Below are 23094 nucleotides of genomic sequence, written 5' to 3'. Positions count from 1 at the left end.
AACTTTTTATTAATAAAATGTATGTACGTATAATACTTTATATTTACGTAGTCATTGGCAACAAGTAAAAAAAAAAAAATAGCCAAAATAATAATTTTTTTTTATTCATATTTGATATTTAATTGGATTATCACAATAACAACAATATTATTTATTTTTTTATTATTCCAAACGTATACATTTATATTTAAATTCAATAATAACAGATAGTATGAAATTAAATATAAAAGTAAGACTAAAAAATTATTTTATGTATTCAATAACTAAGTACATTATTTATTTGGTGTATTTTGGATTAAAATTATAAAATAAAAATATTATGATAATTTTTATAATTTTTTGTATGGTGTACTTTAGATTAAAATTATAAAATTAAAAAAAAATTATCATAATTTAAAATACAGCTTGTCCATAAAAAATATTTCAAAATATTTTTATTTTAACTATAAAAGTGAATGTATTTCTATGAACTCATATTTTTTATTTATAAAGATTATAGTAATAATATTTTGACATGAGGTATAAATGTACAATTTTACATTTTAAATATTATAATGATTTATTTTTTAATATGAACAATTCAGGTTATTGTTAAATATATATATTTGAAATACAATTACATTTCACAAATAGTTAAATGTATTTAAAATACAGAAATAAAAATTGCAGCAATTTTACAATTTACAATTAGTGTATTTTTGTAATTTTGTACTATAATTTTAACATTACACAATTAATACAGTTTTATTACTATTTATTTGTGATAAAATTCGATTTAACTAGACTACACATATTATGAGCGTAGTGCGTTGTAGCTAAACCCATAATTTATTATAATTATAACTTAATAATTATTTACCAATCTAATATTTTTAATGCTAATATCATACTAAAATGTCTATTATATTTAACTGTTTAATACACAATTTACAATTTATAATACTACAATATATATTTATCAAATCGTTTTCACTTTCATAAGCTTCAGAAATCGTGAGAAAACAATTAATGATTTTTAATAAATAATAATTGCCATGAATTATGGTAAACGTATTGATATACTTTGTATTGAAATTTTCATTAATCGATTATGAATGTTCTTACATGGATTTGAGCAAGTTATGTTTTAAAATAATCATAAAAATGGACGTAAATAATGGTCTAGTAGTAAAAAAAATAATTGTACAAAAACAATGGGTTTTAAATGTGAACAAAATAATACATCATAAAATTGACTAGCTATGTAAACACGGTCGTTTACAGATGTTTCAGACTGTGTTTGATTCATTTGAACAGTGTTTTTACAGGCATTCTGGTCCCATCTACAACGTTAAAGTCCAGAAGGTAAAACATTGATGTACTCCTAGAATCATAAGAAAATTCGGTAATTACCACTGGCTTACCATTTACCGCCTACTCCACTGATCCGACAAGACTGGACTGAGTACTTGGAATGGATTTAAAACAATTTATGACCATACTTACAGTGTTGTTTTTGTAGCATACTGAAGAACCGTTGAACGGTGTGCTTCAATCGTGCCTGGTCTTCCTCGTTCGAACTGTCATGGTACTTCAATGGCACGATGCTATCCTGGGACTGTGGAACAATATCTGAATGGTCTTTTTTGGGCACGCTGCGCTTTTTTGAGCGCACTGCGGCAAATCCGTCACTTTCGCCGCTGCCGCTATCCTCGCCGCTATAATTCACCGTGGTCGGCAGAAAAAAGTTACCAGGGAAACGGTCCACCGCTTTCTGTTTCGATTTGGTCGCTTTGCGCAAAGGCTCCGAGACCCGTTCCTCCGAGGTCGAAGCCGAGTCGTGTTGGTCGCTGCCGTAGTTGTTCTCCTGCGAAAAGTCCGGTTGCAGCTGCTGGCCCGAGAACGCAGTCAGCTGTTGGTTGAACTCTTGGCTGTTGGCCGGCTGCTGGAACTCGAAGCTCTGCAATTGGTATCCCTGACTGGGGATCTGCTCGACGCTGTCACTGCCTCCGCCGGTCGCCGGCAAACGGTATTGCGTGTTTGGCACCTGGTACCCCGGGTTCTGGTACCCCGAGTATCCTTCCGCTTGTGGCAACTGGTAACCGCCCGATTGCGGCAACTGGTAACCTCCCGAATACGCTCCTTGATTACCACTCGTTTGTGCTCCTCCTTGAAATCCGTTTCCTTGTGTCCCTTGGGATCCGCTCGTTTGCGCCCCTTGGAATCCAGGGAACGGGTTTTGGAACCCGGTGTTCTGTAAGGTTTTGGTGTCGGTCGGGCGAATACCATTCGACTGTGACGATTGTTGACCGAGCATCTGTTGTATGCTCTGAGACGCTGCTGTGCTGCCTGGTAGGCTTTGAGGCATTTTGATCGGTTTGAATATCACTAATCCCGCTCGTACCCCATCTTTGTCCACTGCAACAACACGCATGAATTGTAACTATTAGTATAATATCGAAAACGTGATAAAATCTACTCGTCACTTTCGTCCGCTACCCTCGTCCGTTTTCTAGTGACTTAAACGTCTGCCATTATCTCTACATTTATTATTATGTATCTAAGCATTTATGAGCTTGCGTGTTCGTGACTCTAATATTACACTCTACTCACGTATAAAACTGCCAATTTATAGAAAGTTACAATTCAGGCATGAGAATTAGTGTCTACGGGGGCATCGAGTTCATTCAACAATGCAACCACGTAATATTCGTCTTGGCTCATTGACGGGCTACAAAAAAATGTTCAGGAATTTTTTGGAATGCCATATTGTTAGTGAACAAATTAATGTTTATAGACGGCGAACAAAGCTATTTTTGAGTATAATTTAACATTTTGTTTGTGAATGTATTTTTTTTAACGTATTAATGATTGTACTAAATAGTAATCATTATTCATAACCAACAATACAATAACAATATAATTCCACCGGTTTAAAATAATTTCGATTTTGACGTTTGGAAGTTATGCTAGACATTAGTAGATATTTATCAAACATGAATTATATAATACATATAAGAAATATAATCAATTCTATAAAGAACCGTATATGCCTTAAATATCTTTGAATAATATGTGAAGAGATACGGAGAAAACGATAATAGTCAATGTTCCTAAACTGTTAAGAATTGCAGTTTTAAAGTTCCAGCACTCAAAAAATTAAGAGATGAAGTACGAAATAAGTCAAAAAAATCTACTGTGATAACAAAATTCATTTTTGATAAAATTAAAAAAATTTAATTTACTATTTAAAACAAATGAAAATATGATATAATTATCATATATTTTTTTTTTTTTACAATTATTGTTCTTCCCTGTAGTCCTTCATATTTTTAAAATGTTGTACCTGAATAATGGATTCAATTACTGTTAACGTTATGTGTCGACATAGCTTACAACGTAAACAGAATGTTATCGTTTCAACACAAATTTACTTACAGTCACTTTTCGCTTGATTGTTAGTCGATTCTTGTGGGCTTTGTACCGCTCTTTTTGCCGTAAATCCGTTACCACCGTATCCGATGTAACCAGAACCGCTTTCGTAACCGGTCTGTGGCACTGCGAATCCTGTCTGATAATTTTGAGCAGCAACTTGGTACGCATTGTTGGGGTGCGTTTGGCTAACGAACGTGTTGCTGGAATATGCGGGAACCGGGTACACGTTACCAGAGTACATTTGTCCCTGATATCCCAACGCGGTAGCAGCTCCATAACCTGTAAGCAACGAGTCTGCTTAGATTTGAGAAAATAAAAATAAATTAACAAACTAAATGGAAGTTTTTTACTGGTAGGTTGATGCATCGGCGTGACGGGCAATTGGTTATAATAACCTATTGCGGATGGTGGTTCATCGATATGTGAATCGTGGTGGGTATCGAACGCATGTGTCGCAATGGTTTTCCCAAAGTTTGAAATCGCTTCACCCTTGGTCTGCATTAGCTTTCCTTTGGCCACGACTACGTGACCATTAGCCTTAATAAGTTGACCTTTGAGAGCAATCACTCCACCTGTTATCGCTTTCGCGGCTTGAAACACCGATGATATAATCGCCTTTTTGACGCCCCATAAATTAAATGATTTCGTATTGTAAGACTGAAAAGCATTTGTTGATGTGTCACGGTATTAAAAATATAATCGTTTAGTGATATTATCCATGTATGGAAAATTTCATATCATCGTTATAGTATTACTAATTTGACCTACCAACGGCTCTTCATAATGTGATTGATGGTCGATAGATTTTCCCGATGACGTCCCGGATAGAGAGTTGAATAATCCTAATTTTTTCTTTATTAGTGACGAAAAAATTTCACCAGATCTCTTGGTTCTTGTATCGTCGTTATCGTTTTTCACACCATCTGGTTCGACGTGATCCAAGGGATCCAGGGACGTTGCTTGTGTGACATAACCACCAACAGCGAAAATAACTATTGTTAACACGAAGATCTGTAAAAACACATACCTTGATGGTAATATTAATGACTACAATAATTGGTTTGTCGCAATGATATTATATCATAGTGTGTGTATCAAATCGCAGAACTAATTTCATAAATACGTGTGGAAAAGCAGCTAATGTCACATTCATCGGGTTTTGAAATAATTTTTGCTGTCTTAAATTGTGATTAACAAGTTATATGATGACCACAGTTCAAACTACGGTATTAGATTTATTATTTGTCTGTATGGTAGGAGAAAGTTTAGATTCGGTTAATATTGTTATTACGGAACTCGTTTATCCTGCTACACCTAGCTAGTTCCGGTCATCTTGAAATGAAAGTAATGTGTTACCTCATTTAGCCACTGCTAAATTCACAGAGTATTGGTTATTTATTATAACATATGTCGTACGTAAATACAAATAATTAAGTACAATTAAAAGTAATTAGACATCCAATTGCAGCAGACTGACGCTGTTGTAATGATTACTACACTAACTTATGTGTAATAATATAAATGTACGTTAGGCACAGCCCTATACAAACTACGTACACTACCAGTAATAATGGTTGAAATCAAACGTTTGATATCAGATGTGATATGATTTGCATGGCCGAGAAGTTTATAGCTAATTATATTAATTCTAAAACTGATATGTACTTTATTTTATTTGTTTCAGGCCATTATTAATTTTTTAGGTTGATTGTTTTAATAGATTTTAACTATAGTTATACTTAAATCATAAATAGTATTTTTAATCAAAAAAGAATTTTGAATTTTATTTGAATAATAAAAAATAAAATAATAACTAGGAAGTATAAACAAACATTGAGAAAATTGTATAATAAACAATTTTTTTCATTAACATAACTTTTGTATATAAATAATTGGTCTCAGAATTGTTTAACACGATTGTGAAAGTATGTACGTTGTTCGAATACTCATACGTACGTTAGCTTATAAAATTTGTTTTCCAATTGAATTTAACGGTAGTAATAGATTAAAATACTATTGTCTACATAAATTTAAACAAAGATTATTGATAAGCCAATGTGAAATTGTTTAAATAAATAATTAATTTACAGTTTAAATCTTTGAATAAAAACATGTGTTTTTTTTTTTAAAAAATTATATATTCTAATATATCAGGGTTTATTCTAAGGATTTTTACCTACTGCCCAAACACACTGAAAAGAGTTTTATGAAATTTAATTGAATTATAATACTTACCCCCTTCCCAAATAAATTGTATATGGATACTTTATCATTTTGTCCATGGCATGGTAAAATATTAAAAAAAATACGGATTTTTTCCGTTATTCATATACCACTATTTAAATTTAAATTTCATAGATTAATTAATCATCAAAGTAGCAAAGATTGAAAACTTTATATAATTATTACTTATTAGGTACTAGGTTGGGTTTATAAATTACACACATTTCAAATACTCAGTAGAAATTCTATTTTATTATTTTAAGGAAAATTATATTTTCTAAGGTGCCCATATTCATAATGTCCACTGCCCTACTGAATTTCCTGCTACTCAATTTGGGTTTTACTGCCCGTTAGAATAAGATCTGTAATATATTTTATAAATATACATATTTCTTGAAATTTATGTTTATAATAACCATTATTAAATATTTAAAAACAAATGAAAACAGGTTTGAATGAGTTTTTTTGTTGATGGGATAATGGAACATTCTCACGACAATGAAAGGTATTGTTTCTATTTAAAAAAAATGACAAATAATTTTAAAATTATGACAAAAATGTTGATAATGAATCTAAAAATAAATATATGTATAATATATAAAAATAAAAACTAGAAAAACAAAATATATCTATAAAGTCTATCAGAGAAAATATGTTTCAATAACACATATTATCTAGTTAAAATTTTTATTTTTCTACGGAGTAGTAATTAATAATTTCCTTAGAGTTATATTATTACAGTTATTTTTTTTTTTGTTTGTACATATATATTTGTCTTTTGCTATTGGAACCTGTTTTAAGAAAGATTGTTATTGCATAGTTACGTAAAGCAAAAACTACATGGTTGACCCTAAACGACCCAGACCTTCCTTTCTTGATTCTGCAAATATTTTTAGTACCTACTCAAATACATAAAAGTGAAATTGTTTAGGCAGAAAAAATATATCAAATTATTTTTTAAATTATTTATTTCATTTATTATGACGTGCCTAATTATTATTTTTTATAATAATTGGAAACTTTTAAATCGATAGTAAATATGTTTATTTTTTTGTTTTAATAAATGAAAACAATTAAAAGATTTTATTTCTTGATTTTTTTGAAAGAAATATTTTTCCTACTCTAATATTACGATTTATTTGTAGCTGATATTTGTATCAACGCTTATATCTATTATCATAAAAAGATTCTTTGTGAATGTTATAGAATAATATAATATTTTATGTGCATTTATTTAGAGTACTAGAAAAAAGTATAATAAATATTTTAGAAGAATTAAAATAGAGTGGGAATACTAAAATTCAATTTTATTGTTGTAACAGCGTATGCCTATTAATATTATTACTTTTGTGTTACTATTATGTTATGTTAAATAGGCATGTTACAATGTACAAATTTCGTAAAAAAATAATAATAGTGTTTTCAAATTAGTGTGAGATATATCATTAAAAATTAAATTAAATAGTAAAAATCAAGACTATCTTCTTGTCGACGTGATGACGTTATTAAAAATAAAAGGGAAACGCTTTCATTTTGGGTTCCGGAATGAGTGATTGCTTGGTCCTTGTATAGGCAACATATATAAAATATTATTCTTATGACATAATGGTCAACTCAGCATACGTCATAAAAATTTTGGAAATAAATAATATAATATAGAATATTATTCTCCTTTCGTTTTCTATTTGATATAAAATATTTGATATGTGAATAATGTGATAACTTCGTTACCAAATTCATACCTGTTTATATGAAATAAATACTTGAAAACTCGAAAATCCAAATTAAATCTTCTCGTATATACCAATATATTGTTGCGTATTTAGAGTATACGCATTTGTTGGTATTTATTTTTAGTAATTTTGTACCAAACAATGTGGAATATGTATAGTTGTTTTAATGCTTATTTTTAAGTGCAATTGCGCAATATTTATGGCACGCTTCTTAGTTAAACACATCTCCAACTAACAAGGAAGTACAGAGAAATAATAATTAGTTATGGAAAAATGATAAAACAAGATAAAAAAATTTAAAAAAAACTTGCATTGTTACATAATTTTACGTTACATTATGAAAATTATAATCAGTATCCGTCAACGGCAGTACGAGTACAAGGTATTACTACTGGGTATACCTACTAGAAAAATAATTTATGAAACTAATTTTAATTTGCAGTGATTGGTTTTACTATCACAATGATAAGAATTTGCCTTCTAGTAATGAATTCATAAATGCATGGAAAATGGAAGATTTTTGAATTCTAATGTTTTTATATAGGATAGATAAGGTAATGTATAATTTAATATTATTTTATGATAACAATGAGTTGGTGCATACTATAAATGTACGTATATTATAAAGGAATTGTATGACATAATTTTACCAATTTCTTTTGTTAAGAACATCTGATTTTGATTGAAATAGTGTTAGTTCAGTTTTTTTTTTTTTTTTATAAGAATGTTTATTTTATTATTACATTTTTATTACTACAGAAAGTATGAATAAGTCTTAATATGACTATGGTTTGCAATTTTCTAACAAAAATAATAACATTGAAAATGAAAAAGTACAACTAATTGAATAATTAATGTTTATGTTAATATTGATGATATTTCACTATTTTAAGGTAATACTCAAAGTGAAACTTTATTAAGATACCTACAACACAAAAATATATAAGTTAATGAGCATGGTGATGTATACGAAAATCAACATTCGGTAACTCAATGAAGACGAGAAATATATAACCTATATCTGGAGTAATAAATTTATAATACTCCTTTGGTTGGTTCAATTATTTAAATATTTAAATATTTTTGAATAACAAAAAATTAAAATTTATAATCGTTTAACATCTTTTAGGTAAAACTACGTTTAGATTCTGCACATAATGGTGAAAAGAAGAAATTATCGTTCCATTGATTTTGTTCTTTTTCATCTAATCTAAGATTAAGGATAGTACAATATTTATCATAATACATTACACTGATAAATATTATTAAGTAACTAATTTAAGTCAAGTATTTGTTTACAAATTATTTAAAATTGTAAATCAAATTTATAATTTATTTCTGGTTTGTATTGAAATAAATAATTGTGATAGTTCAAAATTAAACAGCAGGTTATCATCATTCATTAAAGAAAAATACTTTTTTAAATTACTCGAATACTACAAATCTAATATTTTTAAAATGTATAATCATAACACTGATATAAATAAATAAAATATTTTTTTTAAAATTGCGTAGTGTGACATATTTAATGTATCTATGTATTACATACATATATGAAATGTAATTTGTAGATTGTACCAGAATGCATATTTGGATCTATCTGTTAATTTAACATTTAGATCACTCATCATTAAAATAAAACTACTGTAACATTACTTTTGTTGAAAGTCATCGGATTATATAACTTCAACTTTGTTCGTAAATGAAAGAGACAGAAATTCCAATATTGAACGACAAAACAGAACATTTATGTTGCATAATATTCTTAATATTCACGAAAATAATAGTTGAGTTTATTATTTATATTTTATATTGTTGTGAATTTGAATTATGCTCTTTTCTATAAAAGTGCTGAAACTTTAATTTACCTATTGTAAGAATAATATAGTACCTTTATTCTACGAAATAATGATAAAAGGTATGATGATTTAAAAATTAATTATTTAACAAAGTATAAAATCTAGTTTATAAAAAAATGTTACAGTCAATCGCGTTTTTTTTTTTTTTTTATATGGAAAACAATTTATGATAATGTGTCTTCTGATGATAATATTGTTTAATCGAATAGTTTATGCATATTAGAAGTTCATTTTCTAATAATTAATACGGTGATATTGGATTAAGAACAACATATGATTTCTAAATTTAAATAGATTCTTACAAAAAATTGAGTTTTGCTTTCTAGTTTTTCTATAAATAGTGTATACGACTAATGTCTTCGATTTTATGTAAATTAATTAATTTTACGGATGAAATCTGTCACGACACATGAGTTACGGGTACGTAAACATGCGTATATTAAATGCCTACATGAGTAATGATAATAATATGTATATTAACCTCTTATGAATTCAAAACATCTAGGTTGTGACTTGTACACAACGTGCATTATTTTCTAATATATTCTAAGAAACACGAGTATATAATCTAATTTTAAATCTCTGGCGTAGAATATAGTTATTAGTTTAATATTTTCGTTTTACGTAATTCATTTTTTTTTTTTTTTTGTCACTCTTAGTGAATGAATTTTAAGTAGAATATTTTAATACATTTCCACCATATGTAAGCTGTTTTTTTTTTAATTTAATCATGAGGAAATGATAACATACATTGTAATACTACATTAAAAATTACGTGTAATGTCGTCGGCTTACTCGATCGTAAACTTCGTAAACATAATAACCAGGTATACTACACATATTGGCAGATGGCCAACCACTACTGATTAAATAATATCTTTCTTAAAAAATAATTATTCAAAAATATTATTATTAACGTATTGTTTTACTTAGTCATCATTACGACAAACTTGCACAACGAAATCAGTCGCAATATTTATATATGTCTTTGAGTATCTGTTATGAAATGTATGATACACATGTATATCTTAATATATGCATTAACAATAAACCAGTTTACCTTTTAGAACGCCTAAACTGGATTTATTATGTTATGTATTTGTTAAAAATTCAAGTGTTGGCGGGAAAAGGACTATACCGGTTAGTGTCGGTCGTATGGCCCAAGATATAATATTACACGACTATCGCACAACGTAGACAAACACGAATAGACTCGCACAACCAATGTATCGACGAATGAGTGACCGTTCGGGACCGAGGATTAGTCGTGTCCTTGAAGTAAACTCGAACTTTGAAGTAAATATGTTTTTCGGCAGACCTCCGGAACCTTCCACATTTCGACAATCACTTGAATTAGTGAAAATATAACCTTACGAAGGCGTATTTAGTATTTACTAAATCTATAACGATCGATTGAAATAAATATTTTACTAATTTACCATAACACTATACAGGGTTAATTACTTATTTCTAATTAAGTATTTAACAAACACAAGGTTACCCAACTCCAAGTTTTCAGTAAAATAAATGTACATTAAAAAAAAAAAACTTCAATGCATACGATTAGTTAACAGTCGATCGATGTTACAAATTATTTTTATTAACACGGAAGCCTGTATTGTATTTAAATTTTAATATCGTACAGCGAAAAAGAAAATAACTAATAATAGTGTTAATGGAAATATGTAATAAATAGGTGTATACAACTTGAGCTTTCAACAATTGCGTACTTTTACCAATGAATTATATAAGAAAAATATGGTTTAGGAACCGATATATCAATATAGTCGACCCATGTTACGTTTATTTTTGTTCCATCAGTTCGCCAAAAATTTAAAACCATATACTGCATACAATAGATGAGGAAAAAATCGGAAGATTATGTAAAAAAGAAAAAAAATCTATTAGTACACGGTGTTTTAGACACGCTTAAGTGTAACACAACGAAAACGCATGCAATATATGTAATTCGGAAATCGGTCCGAAATGGTTATCTACTGTACAATAACGTTAATATTATAACAATAATGGTAATACCAATTTTTGTTTTATCTGAAAAATCCGTCATCATTTTCGTGCCCAAAACGGTCGACGATATGTGCGACCGTAGGAGGGGCAAAGGGGTCATTTCTCCAACTGAGAATTTTTGTTTCAAAACTATTCTCAATTTACGTATATAATACCAAGCATATTAATTATAACATAATATACATAATAACATATAACATAATTTTATTGAGATCCATTTATGAAGTTTGGTAAAATGTATTGTATTTTTAAATAATCTAAAATGTATAATCTTGGACGTATTTATTTTTTTACAATGTTTACACATGACTGCATATCGCTTAAAACTATAAATTCTCTCGAGCACCGATTTCTATGGTATTTGATTTTGTTCTCATCTATTTCTAGATACACGTTGTTCTGGCCCTTGGAATTTTAATCTTGCCCCGTATGGAATTTTATCCTGCGGCCGCGCTTGGTCGTCGATGATGTTAATCGTTCGCGATGGAAAGAAATAAAACGGTTTCCCGTAGACGAAAGATTCGTCGTAGCGATGGCGACCTTCACGGGTCTCATCGTCGACGAATTTCGGTAGACATTGACGCAACCGCCACGGCATAGGAAACCACGGTGCGTTCACCAAAAGCGCCACCGAATCGGAAATCTCGCGTAGCTGTGGATGTGTGACACGCGCAATATCGGGCGATCACGTGGCGCTCTCGTTCATGCTTTCTAAACGCGCTTGTGCTACTCGCTGCACGTTATACACACACACACACACACACATATATATATATATATATTTTGTTTATGTGAGTAAATCCACGCTAGTCTGATCAAAGCTTCGACGACGGCCCACGCGGAGAAATCTGCTTCCAACGTGACGGAAACTGATCGTAGAGATGCGTATATTAATCACGAATCTGAATCGAATGCGGTAATAACCACGTGTACGGTAAAGACTAGGGGAGCAGGGTTGGCATTGTGACTCCTCCTAAAACATGTGGTTAACTCAACCTTACTTCATTCTCCTCATTAAATAAATTCCAAATTTAAATTTTTTTCAAATATATAAGCCCCCACGCTCCGCTCTAAAATAAATCCTGGTTGCGCTACTGGTCAACACTATAATATGTCACTCGACGGTCGCCCGTATGGTACCGGATTCATTCTATACGCTTGGAGCGGGTACAATTCGAAAAAATTACGATTAGATTAGATTTTCGTCACCGTTTAGTTTTATTTTTACTTTTCGAATTCAAAAATCATTTACTGCACTACTTACTTTTATATTAATAAATAATCAGAATATGGAAGTAAAAAATAGTAAAGACCGACAAGAGTAACGACGGCTATAATTTATTTGTTACGTGCCACTGGCTCGATTTAAATTCAAGCAGTCGTATCATAAAATAATAATCGTAATCATAACACTTTGTTAGCTCAACAGAAATCGATACAACTATGTAGAGTGAAATGCGAAGACTCATAATTTGGTAATATAAATAATATATAGAATATATAATAATAAATTTAATGCCTTGTTTACACATGACGAGTACTCGGCCGAGCACTGTCTCGTGTAAACTCAAGGAACTGGTACTAGGTCCAGTAAAACGACCGAGCGAGTGAATAGAAACCGTTTCTATTCAATCTGCCGAGCGACTGAGCCCACTACCAAAGTTGACTTTACTCGGCATGTCTAAACCGCCGGCTGAGTAGATCGTGTATTACTCGGCCCAGCGAAAAAAACGTGTGTAGACGGTGAATCGGTCGATTTCGGTGTGTACTATCATTATATCATAAATAAATGTATTTTTAATTAATGATACTAATATACTACTACAGTTATTATAAGTCGTTGGTAAATAAAAATATATTATATCTTCTTATTAAATTTTACAGATTACTACGGCTATTTTATGCGTTTATAATAGCCATTCAACATCCTCGGTCCACTGTTACGTCATTGTTACTCGGTTGACGTTTCTCTCTTCCTGGAACTCCCAGTCACCCTTTACCAATCGGTCATCCCAACCGCAATTATTGCAGAATTACAAAGATAAAAATATACGAAATTACAAGAAGTTGATGATGCTATATGTTGTCATCAAATACTTTTAACACATATTCCTGTGTGATTCTATTTACCGCCCAAACAAACTTCGTTTCTTTACACCTTCCGATAGCAAAAATATTCTTATTGTTATAAAATACTACATTGTAATGAATACATTCAAGCGTATTCGGTGAAATATATATTTAACATGATATATGAAAACAATGGTTTATACCGCACTGAGTATTTATAATAGCATTTCAAATTTTAAAAATTCTCTCCCATCATAAATTAAAATTAAATAGGCGATTTATTTACAATTTTCCAAGAATAAAATAATAGTGTATTCAATAGGTATGGTTATTGGTCAACATGTTCGATTTTGTAATATTAATTTTTGTTATTAGGTACATTAAAAATTGCACTTTCATTAAATATGGTTAAATAAATAGTTTCAATATGATAACTATTATTTTAAAATAATGTAATTAGTAAATAATAATAATCGTATAATTCCATGTTGGTTGTTTTTACATATTGTATTTAAGCAATAATAATAATATTAATGAAAAAAAATAATAAAATGTATAACTATTTACCAACCTATATGCGATACGTGTGCTAAAAATAAAATAAAATTACAATTCGGCAGAAAAGAGATGAAGTTTGATCCGGCGGAAATACGAAATGTTCCGACATTTTACCGGTAAAGCGAATCGGCACTGTCTACGGTTGTTCGTTGACAATACACTTCCATAAACACACTGTATGTATATACAGGTATGTGTGCGTGCGTTGTGTGATGTTGCTTATGTTTGTAGATACCTCGTTTATCTCCCCGATTCGCGTTTTCTTCCGACGGGTCGTAAATAAATAGTTTCTTCGTCATGTTTTGTTGTCGTTTTCTCCTACATCTATATGAGCGCTTACGCAGTTAATCAATTAAATCACATCTACTGCGATTTTAGTGTGGAATCACGCACTATTTTCTTTAGCTAATCGACTACGTTTAAACTATTTTACTAATTATTTCAAATATTACCGTCTAGAAAATATGTAAACCTATAATTAAGACCCATCTACACAAACTCGGTTCTTAAGTTCTCTAGGTTTCTTATGAAAATAATAACTATTTGAACAAACGGTTTGTTGATTTTATATATTTTTATGTTTTAATTTTTTCATAGTTATCTGTGCCTGTGCGTAACAACGATAAGCGCAATATTTGCATTGATATCGGTCATTAAAATGAAGTCGACTTCTAGTTAATAATTATATATAACACGTTATTGCTCAGAAGAATCACAAGTTAAAGCGCGAGCGTATTATAATAAAAACCTGATGATCAAGAGCGCAGTAATAGTATTTTGTAATTTAAAACAGAGAAATTTAATACATATTCCAGAGTAATTACTCAACATTATTAAAATGAGCGAATTTCGCCTATACTCAATATAATATGTTCACAGCACATACACGCGTCAACACGAAACTATAACATTTTCTAACCATGCAATATACGTATGCCTACATGTAAATAATATACTATATACAGTCACATTGTTTTTGTTATAATCGGGACATTTTTCTCTACGACTCGCGTATTTCGTGTCAACCGAACTCATACACGAAGTATAGTATAGATACTTATATCGTTCTAGTTTTTGTATCATTGCCGATGCAAGAAAGACAATCAATCATTCGACTGTTCCATCTATTATTTTTATTATTATTATTGTTGTATGCGACTATTGTGTTCAATTTTTCTTTTAATGTTTTTTTATTTTTATTTTTATCGCGCGCACGAGATGTTTACTGCAGTTACCAACTGACTTTCACCTTCAGACATCAACATTGCGGTCGATGTTTTGGCGGCAAAACTACACCTATACGAATACGTACATTATGAATATATAATACAAATATGAAAATTATTATACACGCTCCTTTCGTTCGAGTACCATTGTAATTATTACGATCGGGATACGTATTTTTCTTTTCGATAAACATCATTATAATGTATTACGTAGTTTGAAAACAATCATTTCTTTTTTTTTTTCATATTATCAACAGATAACGAGAGCTATATGTAAAACGATAACGGTGTACACATTTAAATCGATCGATTTCTGCATTTGCAGAATATTGAAATACATTGATCCTAAATGATATTTGATTATTTTTTGAAGCTAGGCCATAGGATTTTCAACACTCGTACAATTTAATAATATCACAAACGGTTCGTTAAATAATATCACATTCTGTTCCTGTAATAATGACCAATTAGTATGTAATGCTATTACGTATGAAGTCCCGCTAGAATAATTCATCAATAAAGATTAGTGAGGTAGCAGCAGAATTTGCACAACTTCCACTGTTTGAAAACGGTGAATATTAGTAGCACTCTATGATAAAATTACAATAATTAAACGTTTTGTGTTTGTGTCAGGAATTAAAATGACGGAATTAAGTTTCGCGAAATCGAGTAATTAATAATAGTCGCGAAAGTAAGTAAACAATGGTTCATGATTCCGTGATGATGATGCCGTATCAATTATTCAGTGATAGTGAAAGCATTATACACAAGATTAATGTGACGATAATTAGTAATTGTAATTATTTCTCTAATTAAGTGTCTACAACTTTGAATGTATCGCACTAGTACAATCAAACTTTGGTAAGGATAAGTTTAAATTCGTATTAAGAATATCAATTATGTCTAAAGGGTACTAAAGGGTATTGTCCATTGCGTAATAGTTCATTGATTTCTTATTCATGTTTATCAGAAATTCGAAGTTTTCAAATATTTTGTGTACCAATATATAAATGTTCATACGTAGAGTCGTTATCAAAAATAGCATGCATTATTAACGAGAACTAATGAAATATTACTTAAATACCAAAAAATATATGATTTCCTATTAGACTATTTGATATTTGTCGTTTTGATAATACACTACGATAATTATAAAGCGTCTAATAAAATCGACCAAAATATAATCACCGAACTAAATAACTATTATTCTGTCACAGCAGAAACTTTAGTTTTAATAACGTCCGTACAAGTGTGAAAATCTCCGTATGACGAACAATTAGCGTGTGTTTCTCTTAGTAAAGTACACGTATGTTGGTATGATAATATCTAAACTGCCCACATCGATATAATACTTGACAGAATTCTGTGAGTTAAAATAGAGATTTTTACGATTTTTACGCAAAACGCGTGAAATTCTCCGTTGACGGGAATAGAATTTCAAAATGGTTAACGTTTGAGTGTCCAGCGTCGAAATACAAACGTACCGCAGTAACGCGTGTGCGTTATCGTTCATCTGCTTCCCCCCTCGACGAATCGATAACGGTTCGTAGATTCGAATGGGTTAATGTGACCAGGGTCGGTCGTGATAAAAACGAGAAAACATATTATTTTTTTTTTTTTTTAAACGGTCATCGGGAAGCGCATCGGTGCCGGCGATTCGGAAAAGCGATTCCCTAGAACCGTTCGAGACGACCGACCCGCGGACAGTTCGAAAAACAAATCGAGCGAACCAAACACGAACGCGTTGGTCGTCGTGGCCCGTAAGAATCAAAGAGCGAAAAATCGTCGGAAACGTACCTTCATTTTGACTGTTCCCACATCAATCACGGACGACGGACGGGACCGGGTCGGACGCGGTGGAAGTATTCGTAACGGCACCACGCGTACGATCAAAAAGGCGTGTTCGAATGTTGATCGGCTGCGGCACACTCGGCGGTACACGGCGGGCGCGAAGAAAAAAAAAAAAAATACCTCGTGGTGCACTCACTCTCGATGTCGTGGTCTGGAACACTTGCACTCTCGCGGGCCGCACGTCGCACAGTGCCCGGTACCGTAGCGCGAGGCTTTTACCTGAACGCCCGTCTCGCACCACGCCGATCCCACCACCGGTCGCCTCTTGCACAAGCGGTCCTTTCTCCGCCGGCCGCCCGGACCCGGGTCGCGTAATGGTACCCGAACGCGCGTGTGCGTGATGTCACGGCGCGCGGATTTCCGACAGGAATCTCCCGTCCCGTTAGCCCGCCCGCAGCAAATAACAACAGCCAGTGGCGTAATTTTTTTTTTCGGGGGGGGGGGGGGGGGGGGGGCAAGTGCCCCCCTGACAATTTTTTGAGAGATAAAGGTATAATTTTGCCCCCCTCCCCCAGATAATCCAACAGTACAAAAAGCACCTTTCATTAATGAACTCTAATTGGTATTATTTAACAATATTGGTACCTAGTACCTGCTACCTACAATTTATGTTAATCTAAACCACAAAATGAGTTAAGAGACTTATGTAAAATCAAACAATTAGATAAACTGTATAAAATAAATACATTAAAAATACGTTTTAACTGGTGAGGGGGAGGGGTGTCAGGGTTTTGGTAATAATAAATATATTATATTGCCCCCTAGATTTTTTCTCAGTTACGCCACTGTCAACAGCATTCCGATACGCGCGCGTTTAAGATTACGAAACGAGGACGGACCACGTCTTAAGTCTCGCGAACCACCTCGGATAACCGCGAAGAAGCTGTTAATGGTAAACATCGAGGACAACACCAAATGTTTTGCGGATCGGACGGCGGAGAACCCTGTTGGACAAAACATTGTTATCAATCCTATTTCCAAACGACCCGGTTTCGATCTGCCTAGACGAGTTCGGGTGACTCTAAATCGCATGAGGACCGGCCGTGGAAGATGTAATCGCATGATGTACAAATGGAAATTACGCATCACTCCTTCCCATGACTGTGGAAATGATACGCAAACAATCCTCCGTATCGACTGGTAAAAGGCAAAACGAGTTAAGCGACAATTTTACTACTTTTCAGGAGAGCAAAAACAAAATGTTCATATTTTCATAACTTTGGCGTTGGCGCTTCGATATTTGTTTAAGCATTAGGAATAAGGTTATTATATATTTCCATTCTATTACATGTCATCTTGCTGGTCTGACACTAATTACATTGAAATATTAAGTAGGTACATTTTTTATCATAACGGATTTAACTAAACCTATCTTTTTTTGGCGCTAAGCTCTAATTTTTATTTTTTTTTTTGTGATAAATTTCGCTTATAAATTGTTCAGTAGACTTGTAACAATTATGCAACGTAAGTATGTATAACTAGGACGTATAAAGAACTTTACTCATATAATCACTTGTATTAATATAAAAATTTGGTTTGATACTCATAAGTCATATTATTATTATTATAATGAAAGTTGATAAGCAACAATCGCAGGGGTTAAGCGCCATGAATTTGTCGCTTAGCCTATAAAATTTTCAACAATATCGCTTATACTCATAAAAAATGCGCTTGCTTCCTACTTTAAACTAGTTGTGTGGCTCGTCCCAAAAAATCTAAATTCTTGTATTTACTAAATTTCATTACTAAAAAATCAGAACAACACAAGCGTTAGTGCTATCAAAAGATCTAACTGTCGGTTATCCCTTAGTATATATCGTGTCGCTTAGCCCCTTTTGCCTTTTACCAGTTGATATAGCAACTGAATGTCCGATCCGTGCATTCAAAGGCACTCTAAATAAGCACTCTAGCTAATAGGCATGTAGTCGATTGGATACGAAATTTGGACATTCATTTATAATCTATAGTTTCAAATATACCACAGCTATAATAGTTAACACCTGTCTTACTCAGCTCATTTTTATTTTTACTTTGTTTATACTATGTTATTTTATATCATTCTGTTTATATTTACATTTTTGAATTTGTTGCTTTACTCTGTCATACGAATATGTATATACTGTCCATCTGCGTTAATCGTGACCGCACGTGTCGTTTCTACGAAGACCGTTTTCGTCCCGGATTGGAGTGCCTGGACCGGACTGCATCACCGGTTCATTTGTACGCAACCGAGAAACTAGTCGTCACCGTCTTGTTCGAGAAAACCATTCTGACCGGAAATCAATATAAAATATCTGTTCAACGTATTTTATTACACAGTCGTCACTCAAATGTAACACGCGATAAAGATGTTTTTTGTCTAACAGCAGTAAAACATGAACCAGTTACTTAATTTCTTAAACGTAAGCCAAACATTTACCTCAACGTTTAGTTATGAAAATATCTGTGAACATTATATAAAACGAATATAATACTCAAATTACATGGATAAATCAATGGCAATTTAACACGATTTGACATTTATGGGATATTTGGCTTATTGGAAGAATTCCATTATTATAATAATTTTAATCCTTATTTCTTCAAAAAATAGTCAAAGCATTTAGGACTTAATTTAATTAAATGTATATGTTACGGGCAAAAGCCGAAATCGGGCAAACCTCAGAAATGCCCGGGCAAAATGCGAACTGCCCACAATCCTTGAGCAAAATGTCATATTTCGGCTTTTGACCGGGCAAACCTAGTTATGACCAACCTCATTTGGGCAAAACTGCCAAAACCGTATACTGACTTTTATCATAATGGCAAAACCGTAGAGTCTTAAATATGTTTGCTAATATTAAATACGATTTTATTACGATTATAGATGACCATGCATATCTTGTTAATTTATCGCTGTTATTATATTTTTTCAACTCGTTATATTAAAGGTACACAAAATACACCTTATCAAAATGGGGTTTAAATGTATTATTATTTTTAATTATTTATTTTAACATTATAAAAGTACCTAATATTATTATGTTTATTTTTATACAAATACTTAATATCATTATATTTTATTATTATTTAAGTGCATTAAATTATATCTAAACAATATTTTATGATTATTATTTTTTTGTATTTAATATTAGTGAATTTATTTAAAACGCTACAATTTATCCCAAGTGAGGTTTAAATGTATTAATTAAGTTTATTCAATTATATTTATTTTATAATTATTTGTATTTAATATTAGCGAACGTATTTAACACTACGGTTTTACCCTTACGATAAAAGTCAATATACGGTTTTGGCAGTTTTGCCCAAATGAGGTTGGTCATAACTAGGTTTGCCCGGTCAAAAGCCGAAATATGACATTTTGTTCAAGGATTTTGGGCAGTTCGCGTTTTGCCCGGGCATTTCTGAGGTTTGCCCGATTTCGACTTTTGCCCGTAACATATATATTAATAAGTAATTATTGAGATCAATAATCATCTATACAAGTATCTTCGTTAAAAAATATTAATTTGAATGTAATTTTTAGCTACTCATTATTTTATATACATTTCAACATTTATGTTAAACAATTACGACTTTTATGCCTTGACTCAATACATAATTTCAAGTTATAATAAAAATAAAATTATAAAAGGCATTTAGAAACACATTATCTGTTATTCAAATGAATAGAAAATAAATAATTTAATTTTTAATTTTTCATCAGATAATCTTAATAAGATACTAAGCTATTTAACCGACGCTATGCCACATTTCACGGCGATATATATCCATATTTATTAAAATTAATTTGACTATTTGTTTGAAGAATTTGTTTGCAGCAAAAATAATTTTCAAGTACACCACTGTCATTGCAATATAGCATAAAACTCACTCTCGATTATTTTGGGATGAATGTTAAACCAAATCTGTATACCGACTAGAAAATATACGACTAAATATATTTTACTACACATAATTTTGTACACAAGTTTCAAAATCTTTTTCACTATCGATCATTATATTTTATTAGTTTTAGATGTTTGTTGCTGAACATACTGCATGAAATATCCCAAACGGACAAGATATAAGTGTTTAGTTTTCTAATTTGGTTGAAATCACAAATCGCATTCCGCTCTGCATTCGTGTATATAATAATATAACCATGGTAATAATATTATACCTGCAATGTAGCCGTTCGGTCGAACATTGTAGGTTTATGTTTATGATCCCGCACAGTGAATAATCATATCGATAATTTCATATTCTTATGTAGAATTACTATTTTCTAATATAATATACGGTTTGATGTTATGTGACGATTACGGAAACTGTTTGGATCTTTTTGTCGTCCTAGTCGATGTTATTGTTGTTCTCTACTCCATATATCCGTAAATATATACGAATACTGTTATAAAAAAAAAAAAAAAAAAATGAAAAACATATATGTTTAGATTATATTTATACAGGTAGGTTTATCGGTTTATTCTTAAAAATAAACACACCGTGTGAAATCGGATATAGCTGACAGTAAATGCGCAATCAATGATTTTTTTCACTAAATTTGAAATCGTGATCCATAATATACGCACGCGTTTAAACCGTTATTGCAATTTGACGGAAACTTGTGCGGAAGATAATAAAATATGGTCAACATTTCACGATCGTCGTCAATCGATAAACCTAAATCATTTTGGCCAGAGGCAACTAAAACGCGATCGCGTTCAAATACGATTTTTTCACTTCACGTATAATGATATCTCTTATACTCTCTCGTCGACTTCGCCGCGTCCGTCGTTATTATCGGTTTCACGTGCATTAATACACTACCGTAGGATCGCTTATTAAGATAATGTCGTCATTCCTCATTTTAACAAAATAAGTAAAGACAACAGTCTGATGGTAAAAATATCGACATTTCTCATTTTTGGTACCAATTGTTGTTTTTACGTGTTTTATTGACTAGAAATAATTAAACCGAATAAATAATTACATTGTTGTACCTGAAATACATTGGCACTAAATATTTTAGCAATATTACATGTATCAATTACATATATTTTATACGTATGGGAACATCCCATTTTATTTACATAAGATTTCCTTTGTCAATTTAATCATACTGTTCGATACTGTATTATGTAACTGAAACACCAACGGTCTGTTATATTATTTTGCCTTGCTTCGTCAACCCTCATAAATTACGTATAGAAATCAAAAATATACATAACACTACGCTCACAGAGTGTGATTTGATTTTTCTTGTTTATTTTAGTAATAACAACTATTTAGATATGTCGTAGTGTAATTTTTATGAACACTTGTAGTTTATCATTATCGTAGAGATTTAATATACTCGAACACTAATGTTCTTTTGCATTATTTTTATGTTTACTATATAATATCGAGTTGATGATAAGTAATACTTCATTATGAAAACATTGTTCTGACAAGTATTTCGCATTGTCCCTTGTTCGTATAGTTAAACGGTTGAACTGTTTTTAATATTCAATATTCCGCGCACTCGGTGAACGTTCACATAAAGTATAATGATAGAGTTTTTAAAAAAAAAACAATGTTAAAATTTATGTTACAATATTATGATATTACAGTGGAACCACAATACCTCCAAAAAGGTCCGGGGCAAAACAAATTTCCAGTTCTCGAAAGTATTTTATTATAAAACCCAATTACTTTATTTTATAATTTTATTTATTTACTTATATCATGTTTAATATGTGTATGTATGTATTATAATTTTCAAACAAATATTTTATAGTAGAATAAATGTATAAATAATAAACAAAACAATAAATAAAATGTGGCAGTTTTGGAAAAAATTACATATTTTTTGATTGATTTATATTGTATGATAAAGACGTAAATAGTACGTAAAGTTTTAAATTGTGTTTAACACGAAAAATATCTAGTCTGAAACTTCTCGATTTTCACAAAATATATTTAATAAATTAAATATCATATAATAATTAAATATATTTAATATATTCTAATATTTGGGCAAAATTAGTTAAAGGCAAAGAAAATTCATCATGGTCATCAATATCAGATTCCTTCCCACTTAACTCATAAGATAGTACTTTAATATTTATCATTGTTATTTATGATTATACGAGTGTACTATTTATACATAAA

At 31.1% G+C, this 23094-nt stretch overlaps 1 protein-coding gene across 1 annotated transcript; it reads right to left on the bottom strand.

Moving 5' to 3' along the window:
• Positions 1-972: 972 nt before the first annotated feature.
• On the bottom strand, positions 973-17171 carry LOC112681695. The gene is made up of 6 exons (XM_025551976.1): positions 16909-17171; positions 4183-4425; positions 3765-4071; positions 3418-3693; positions 1486-2397; positions 973-1363 (listed from the first exon to the last, which is right to left on the bottom strand). Coding segments are annotated over exons 1-6 (1746 nt in total). The 5' UTR covers positions 16915-17171; the 3' UTR covers positions 973-1361.
• Positions 17172-23094: the final 5923 nt, after the last annotated feature.

The sequence above is a fragment of the Sipha flava genome, unplaced genomic scaffold (assembly GCF_003268045.1).
Source record: "Sipha flava isolate LNK unplaced genomic scaffold, YSA_version1 194_pilon_pilon, whole genome shotgun sequence".
NCBI lineage: Eukaryota > Metazoa > Arthropoda > Insecta > Hemiptera > Aphididae > Sipha > Sipha flava.
The sequence above is the reverse complement of the archived record's forward strand: the minus strand, read 5'-3'. Positions and strand labels throughout refer to the sequence as shown.